The sequence below is a fragment of the Otolemur garnettii genome, unplaced genomic scaffold (assembly GCF_000181295.1).
Source record: "Otolemur garnettii isolate 467f Iridium unplaced genomic scaffold, OtoGar3 scaffold00127, whole genome shotgun sequence".
NCBI classification, from domain to species: Eukaryota; Metazoa; Chordata; class Mammalia; order Primates; family Galagidae; genus Otolemur; species Otolemur garnettii.
The window spans coordinates 301,488-309,505 of NW_003852522.1; the positions used below are offsets into that span (position 1 = coordinate 301,488).

At 49.2% G+C, this 8,018-nt stretch overlaps 1 protein-coding gene across 2 annotated transcripts in view; it reads left to right on the forward strand.

The window, feature by feature from the left end:
* Positions 1-2,899: 2,899 nt before the first annotated feature.
* DDX39A (DExD-box helicase 39A) overlaps positions 2,900-8,018 on the forward strand; it is a 9,359-nt gene continuing 4,240 nt past the window's right edge. The window contains exons 1-3 of one of the 2 annotated variants that reach the window (XM_012810215.2): positions 2,900-3,015; positions 7,246-7,457; positions 7,782-7,909. In XM_012810215.2, the coding sequence (XP_012665669.1) occupies positions 7,250-7,457; positions 7,782-7,909 (336 nt within the window). In that variant the 5' untranslated portion in view covers positions 2,900-3,015; positions 7,246-7,249. Of the gene's footprint in view, positions 3,016-6,062; positions 7,458-7,781; positions 7,910-8,018 lie in introns of those variants that run through there. The other variant, XM_012810214.2, reaches the window with a different exon arrangement.

Here is an 8,018-nt window from a genome sequence, read left to right on the forward strand (position 1 = left end):
TTTTTTTTTTTTTTGAGGCAGTCTCAAGCTGTCGCCCTGGGTAGAGTGCCATGGCATCACAGGTCAAAGTAACCTCAAACTCTTGGGCTTAAGTGACTCTCTTGCCTCAGCCTCCCAAGTAGCTGGGATCATAGGTACTGCCACAATATCTAGCTATTTTTTTGTTGCAATCGTCATTGCTGTTTTAGCTGGTCTGGTCCAGGTTTGAACCTGCCAGCCTCAGTGTATGTGGGCTGCACCTTACCTGTTGAGCTAGAGGTGCCGCCAGACTTTTTATTCTCCTTTTTTTGAGACAGAGCCTCAAGCTGTCCCCCTGGGTAGAGTGCTATGCCATCACAACTCACAGCAACCTCCAACTCCTGGGTTCAAGCGAGTCTCCTGCCTCTGCCTCCCAAGTAGCTGGGACCACAGGTGCCCACCACAATTCCTGGCTATTTTTTTTGGTTGCAGCCATCATTGTTGTTTGGCGGGCTCGGGCTGGATTCGAACCCACCACCTTAGGTGTATGTGGCTGACGCCTTAGCAACTTTAGCCACAGGCGCCGAGCCTTTTTTTTTTTTTTTAATAGAAAAGGGGAACTGTTTCTCACTACTTTGCCAAGAAGGGTCTTGAACCACTGGCCTCAAGGGATCCTCTCACTTCGGGACCCCTACCCCCGGTAGCTGATACAGCTAAAAAGCACTGCTTTTGAACTCCATGAAGGGGCTTTTTGGCTAAAGTTATACTTCCGGTGACTTCAGCTCTGAATTTCTTGTCTAGAACCTGGACCCCAAGGTGGCTTACACTTCAAAATGAAATGCTAGGCTCAGTGCCTGTATGTAGCACAGTGGTTATGGCGCTGGCCACATGCACTGGGGCTGGTGGGTTCGAACCAGGCCTGGGACAGCGAAACAGCAATGACAACTGCAACAAAAAAACAGCCAGGTGTTGTGGCAGGTGCCTGTAGTCCCAACTACTTGGGAGGCTGAGGCAAGAGAATCGCTTAAGCCCAATAGTTGGAGGTTGCTGTGAGCTGTGATGCCAGAAAACTCTACCGAGGGCAACATAATGAGACTCTGTCTCAAAAAAAAAAAAAAAAAAGAAAGAAAGAAATGTTAGAACCTCTTTGGAAAACTGAACCAGGTACCCAGGGGCTTAGGGAGACTGGAATCTTGGTTTAACCTGCTTTACTTCCTACCCCCAAATCAATAAATAGCTGAGAAGACTGACAATACCAGCTGTGAGCAAGCATTGGGAGTAACTGCTTTCACAAGGTGCTGGTCAGAAATATCAAGTGGCCAGGGGTGGTGGCTCACATACCTGTAATCGCAGCACTTTGGGACACCAAAGTGAGATGATTATTGCTTGAGGCCCTGAGTTTGAGGCCAGCCTGGGCAACACAGTGAGACCCCATCTCTTAAAAAAGAAGAGGCTGGGTATGGTGGCATGCACCTATAATCCTACCTACTCTGGAGGCTGAAGCGGGAGGATCACTTAAACCCAGCTTTGGTGATGGAGCGAGACCCTGTCTTTATTTATTTATTTATTTATTTATTTTTTGAGACAGAGCCTCAAGCTGTCCCCCTGGGTAGAATGCCTTGGCATCACAGCTCACAGCAACCTCCAACTCCTGGGCTCAAGTGAGTCTCCTGCCTCAGTCTCCCAAGTAGCTGGGACCACAGGCACCCGCCACAATGTCCAGCTATTTTTTGGTTGCAGGCAGCATTGTTGTTTGGCGGGCCAGGCTGGATTCAAACCCGCCACCTTAGGTGTATGTGGCTGGAGCCTTAACCACTTAAGCCACAGGCGCCGAGGCGAGACCCTGTCTTTAAAAATGGTGGGGGTGTGGAGGGGAGGCTCAGCACCCGTAGCACAGAGATTACAGCGCTAGCCACATACACCGAGGGTGGGGCGGGTTCAAACCCAGCCGGGTCCAGCTAAACAATGACAACTGCAACAAACAATAGCGGGGCATTGTGGCGGCCGCCTGTAGTCCCAGTTGCTGTCAGCTGGGACACCACGCACTCTACTGAAGGCGACATAAGTGAGACTCTGTCTCAACAAAAATAGGGAGGGGAGGAGTGTAAAATGGAATAACCCTTTAGGAAATCTGTCAAGCTCATGACCTATGGCCTACTATTCTAATCTTAGGTATTTACTCTAGGGAAATTAAAACATACGTTCACAAAAATACTTGTACAGTACAAGCTTTACTAACAATGGCCAAAGATTGGAAACAATCACTCAGCCATCAACGGAAGAGTAAGTAAAACCATACCGACGGGCTGTACTGTAGTATAGCCACACAATCAGCAATAAAACACGTTAAGTCTGGAAACATGGACAAATCTCATGTTTGAGAGCATGGACACTTTGTCGAGCAAAAGAAGTCAGATACAGGAGACAATCTATTCCATGTTCCCATTTATATGAAATTCAAAGACAGACAAAACTAATCTATAGTGACAGAAATCTAAACAGCACAAAATTCCACTCGAATCATTCCGAGCTCCCAATCTTTCTCAGACCCCTCTAAAGCCTCCACAATGAATGATCCCCCCTAACAGTGGATCGTAGGCAACTCGGAAAGCTCTGGGTTCAGCAGCTAGCGCGGAATCCATGCTTCGAAAGGGTGGGGCACACGTCGCGAGCCAATCATCTGGTCTTCAGCTGCCAGTACTAAACATGGCGGCGCCCACCCAAGCCTTAATGGCGGCGGTGACTAAGTCTTAGTCACGTGACAACACGCAACTGGCGTACGTCAGCTCACTCCTAAATGCCTACTTTTAGATTAACCAATAAACCCAAAGCGTAAGGCACGCCCTCTTTCCCCTCTCCACCAATAGCGTCTCGAAGCCTCCCGAACAATCCAATCACCACTTCCGCCTCCCTTGAATGAAAAGGCAGCGGTCCAGTGAGCAGAGCCGCAATTGGAAGCAGGAGGCAGAAGCGTGGCTGGTTGTAACGCAGCGCGCGGCGGTGAACTAGAGTTGGGCGGCTCTTCTTTTCAGCACGCGAGGACTAGAGGGGAACCAGGTAAGCGGCGGGTCCCAGGCGCGGGACGGTGATGCTAAGATCTTTGACTTGAAGACGAGCAGGCGAGGGCAGATGGCGGGGGTTTAGGGGAAGAGCGAGAGGAGAGAGCGCGAGACGAGGTCCGGCAGGGCGGTTGGGGAGTGTGGCGCGCTCTGGGCTGGCCGTTGGACCCTACAGCGCGTGCGCAAGGGGTGGGTCGGCCGTTGGCGCGCGGGGCTGGGTGCTCGCTTCCGGGAGGGGCTGTCATGGCCGCCCTCGGGCCGACCCCGACTGGGAAGCTGAAAGTGTCTGTTCGAGTAAACCCATTACCAAGTAGCCTGGCGCCATTTGGGAAGAGATTTGCTCAAGGGGCATGCGGGGGCCTAGCGCCGTAGTGGAGGAACTTGGAGCTTACAGATACGATCGGCAGGGCATTCCTTTCCCTCCCTCTTGTTCTTACTCTACGTTTAGGGAATTCGGGTTCTAGAGATTTAGGGCAGAAAAATATCTTCTTTGGGAAGTAGGAGGCCCCAGTAGAGAACAAAGTCCGGGGAAGAATGCCGGTCTTGGGACGCTTAAGGAACAGTGCGTCCGCGTGGACTGGATTGTCGCTTATCCCGGTATCAGCTTTTCAGTTTTTCGGCTCCGGGGGCCTTTGCCGTCGCGGCCACTTCTCAGGTCGGGGCAGACTCCGCCAGATCCTCTTTCCTGATCTAATTTATTTTGAGGTTTTAGATCCTGAGCAGCCATTTCTGGAAAAATTTTGTGCCTTACAGTTTGCCCCCAAATTTGTATCCTCACCAACACAAAACAATTGATTTTAAATACACCATTTCATCTTGGGCAGATTTAGAGTACCGAATAGATGATTTGCGTTGTTTTCTATCTACCCATAGGTGCCCTAGGGGGATGGCCCAGCCGCGTGGAGTGTTCTACCCTCTCCTTTCCTACTTAGCGTCCGCCATCCTGTTTATTCTTAATTTAGTAACTGGTTTTCCCTGCTGTTGGTTTTGGTCTTAATCTTCCATTCCATCTGTGGAATACATTACACTACTCTTGGGTAAATCCAGATTGAGTCACTAGACTGAGAAACTTATTCAGCGATTCCCTATTGTTTAGCAAATTAAGTACACATGCCGTGGGTCTGACCAGCTCTTCCAGCTTTTGTCTTCTGCTTCAACTAGTGATTTCTATTCTTCACACCTGGAAAGGGTCTGGTGTTTTGGGGGGCTGATCTTTGGCTCTTGTTTCCTTGCAGCTTGGGAAATGACCCTCTCCTATCTTTGCCTGTCTGGATCCTCTTGGTCAGTATGATGGCCTGTTTCCAGAGTTATATAAAGAGACATGCTAAACTCTGGCTGAAGGTCTTGATTCTAGTTCCATTCATTCAGCAGTTCCTATGGAGTGCTTATCTGCTGTGTGCTGGGCCCTGTTCTAGTTACAGGGCAGGGCTGACTGGAGGGGTGTTTCTTCAGTTGGGGCTGTCAGGAAGTGCCCTTCTAGAGCAAAGGTGGCCTTAAAAGAGTTTTTTTTTTTTTTTGGAGACAGTCTCACTATTTCACCTTCAGTGGCGTCACAGCAACCTCCAACTCTTGGGCTTAAGCGATTCTCCTGCCTCAGCTAGGTTCAAACCTGCCAGCTCTGGTGTATGAGGCTGGCGCTCTAGCCGCTGAGCTACAGGTGCAGAGCAGCCCTTAAAAGTTTTATTCTGAGCACAGTTGGAGCCCATGGAGGGTTTTGGGAAGAACAGTAATACGCTCTGACTTAGCTTTTGTAGTTTCCCTCTGGCTGCTGTGAGAGAAGATGGGGTGTGGTAACAGACCAGTGAGGAGGCTATATTGGCTTAATCCAGGCAAGGGATGATGGTGCCAAAAGTCCAACTGACAAGCAAAATGGGGTGTACTTGTACGATGGAATACTAGGTGAGCATAAAAGGAGTGAAGTTCTGACTTGTGCTCATGTAGTTGAACCTTGAAAATATGCTGAGTGAAAGAAGCTAGATAGAAAAAACCACATATTATAAAATACCATTTATGTGAAATGTCCAGGATTTTTTTTCTTTTGTTTTCCCCCTCTATTTCCTTTGTAATACCCAAGATTTTCTATAAGCCAGTCCATAGAAACAAAGTAGACTAGAGCTTGCCAAGGTGAGGGGAATGGGGAATGATGAATAAAGGGTACAGGGGCTCATATTTATTTTGCAGTGATGGAATATTCTAAATCTGACTGCAGTAATGATTGTACATGTTTGTGACTATATATCAAAACCCACAGAATTGTATACTTTTAAGTGGTGAGTTGTATAGTATGTGAATATCAGTAAAACTATTCTAGTTTTTTGTTTGTTTGTAAGGTAGTTTCACTCTGTCACCCTTGGGAGGGTAGCGTGGCATCATATCTTACAGCAACCTCAAACTCTTGGACTCAAATGATCTTTTTGCCACAGCCTCCCAAGTCGCTGGGACTATGTTGTGCTGTGCCCACCACAACTCCAGACTGTTTTTTTAGAAATGGGGTCTCAGGCTCAGTCTGGTCTCAAACTCATGAGCTTAAGCAGTCCACCTGCCTTGGCCTCCCAGGTGCTAGGATTAGAGATGTGAGCCACTGGGCCTGGCAGATTCTAGATTTTTTTTTTTTTTTTTTAGACACTAAGTAGAGTGCCGTGGCATCACAGCTCACAGCAACCTCTAGCTCCTGGGCTGAAGTGATTCTCTTGCCTCAGCCTCCCAAGTAGCTGGAACTACAGATGCCCACCACAACACCCGGCTATTTTTTGTTACACTTGTCATTGTTTAGCTGGCTCAGGCCAGTTTCAAACCCACCAGCCTCAGTATATGTGGCTGGCACTATAACCACTGTGCTACAAGTGCTGAGCCCTGTTCTAGATTTTTTAAATAAAGGAAGTCAGTGATGGCAGCATGGGGCCAGCATGGTAGCATGGGTGAGAAGTAGCCATAGGGACTTTATGAGATTCACTGGCTAATGAACAGGGATATTGAAAAGAGAGAATACAGGCCAGGCATGGTGGCTCACACCTGTAATCCTAACCCTCTAGAAGGACAAGGTGGATGGACTGCCTGAGCCCAGGATTTTGAGTTTGAGTTTGCTGTGAGCTATGATGACAACACAGTATTTTGCCCAAGGTGATGGGGTAAGACTTCATCTCAAAAAAAAAAAAAAAATAGAATATAGAGCTATTGAGTGAACAGAATGACTTTGGGGGAGATGAGCTGCATCCTGCCAAAAATGGCATCTCCTATGGGGCTGCCCCCGCAATTAAAAAATAAAAATAAACTATACAGAGATCAGAATGGAACTGCTGTGTCTGAGGTATGGGAAGCCGGCATTTTGAATTCACCTTCCAAGGTCCCCCAAGGATGTGCGAGGAGGCAGCTGGTAACTGGGTCTAGAGACTCCACTTTGGGAGGCAACAGCTTAGAGATGATTTAGGCCTGGGTCTGGATGAAGTCAACAGAGAATGGGTCAGAAATCAAGCCCAGGACACTCAGAGGGTAGCTTTAGCCCTTCTGCCCCCTAGACCAGAGACTGGGGTTGGGGATAGAGGACAAAAGACAAGTGTCCTCACCTTTGAGTCTCTGCACCCAGCAGGCATTTGGTGTGCATTGGATTAAATAAAGCCAGAAGGTGAGCGGGCTTTATTTGCATTATTTCCATTTAGCATCCTAGCATTATTTTATTGGCTTAGGCCCAATGGGAGGCTTTTATAAGAGCACTTAATTATTCCCCTGAGTAAACCATAGATAGCAGGAGAGGATGGGTGGGCAGACACCACTTGTTTCATCACAAACTCAGTTCTCTTCAACATCCTGGCAGCCATACCTCCTAGTCTCTGGGTTCTTGGGGAGTGATGGGGAGGAATATCTTTTGGGCTCACGGTCTGAGGATGTTCATTACAACTGAGACTTGCATGTTGAAAAGGAGACATTTGTGTAAAGACCTGGGAGCAGAACATGCCTGGTGGTGGCAGTGGGGTTCAGATGCTTGGGGTGGGGCTCCATGAGTCTCAGCAGTTAAACAAGGCTAAGGTGGACAGAGGCCAAGCTGGGAAGGTTGAGGGCTGTGGTGAGAAATTGAGAGCCATGAGTGGAGGTGGAGGGTGTTGGTGGTGAGGTGGTGGAGCAGGGTGGGGATTGCTACAGGTAGAGCTGAGGGGAAGAGACCAGAGTGTGTGGAGCCACAGCATCAGCTTCCTGTGCCTGCATGCCGGGCTTTTCTGTCCTCTATTCTCAGCATCATGGCAGAGCAGGATGTAGAAAATGAACTTTTGGATTATGAGGAAGATGAAGAACCCCAGGCTCCTCCGGAGAGCACTCCAGCTCCCCCTAAAAAAGACGTCAAGGGATCCTACGTTTCCATCCATAGCTCTGGCTTCCGGGACTTTCTGCTGAAGCCAGAGCTCCTGAGGGCCATTGTGGACTGTGGCTTTGAGCATCCATCAGAGGGTACGCCTCCCTGGTTGTCCCCCCACCCCACCTCTGCCCATGTCCTCTTACCAAGACCAGCTGTGGCTACCATGCTGTCTCTCGTCTGCCCTGGGTGAGGGAGGTGCTTGCCCGCCCAATGAGTCAGGGTGCCCATTGTGGGCCTATGGTGGCATGGCATTGGACTTTGACCAGGCAAACACCCTAGCCCAGCAGATGTCAATGGCCCAGTCCCAGAGTTAGCCTCTTCTGAGTATCCCTGAATTGATCCCCACCCCCTGGGGAGGAGCCCACACAGAGGGTGCATCCAAGTTCCTGGTTGCTCACACTCTCTTTCTCTTGCAGTCCAACACGAGTGCATTCCACAGGCCATCCTGGGCATGGACGTCCTGTGCCAGGCCAAGTCCGGAATGGGCAAGACAGCAGTTTTTGTGCTGGCCACCCTGCAGCAGATCGAGCCTGTCAACGGACAGGTAGGTGGACTTACCCCCTCACACCCTCTCCTGGGGGAAGAAGCAGGAACCATAGCACTGCTTGGTGACAGTTCCTGATCCTACATTCTCTTTGTGGGTTTTTTTTTTT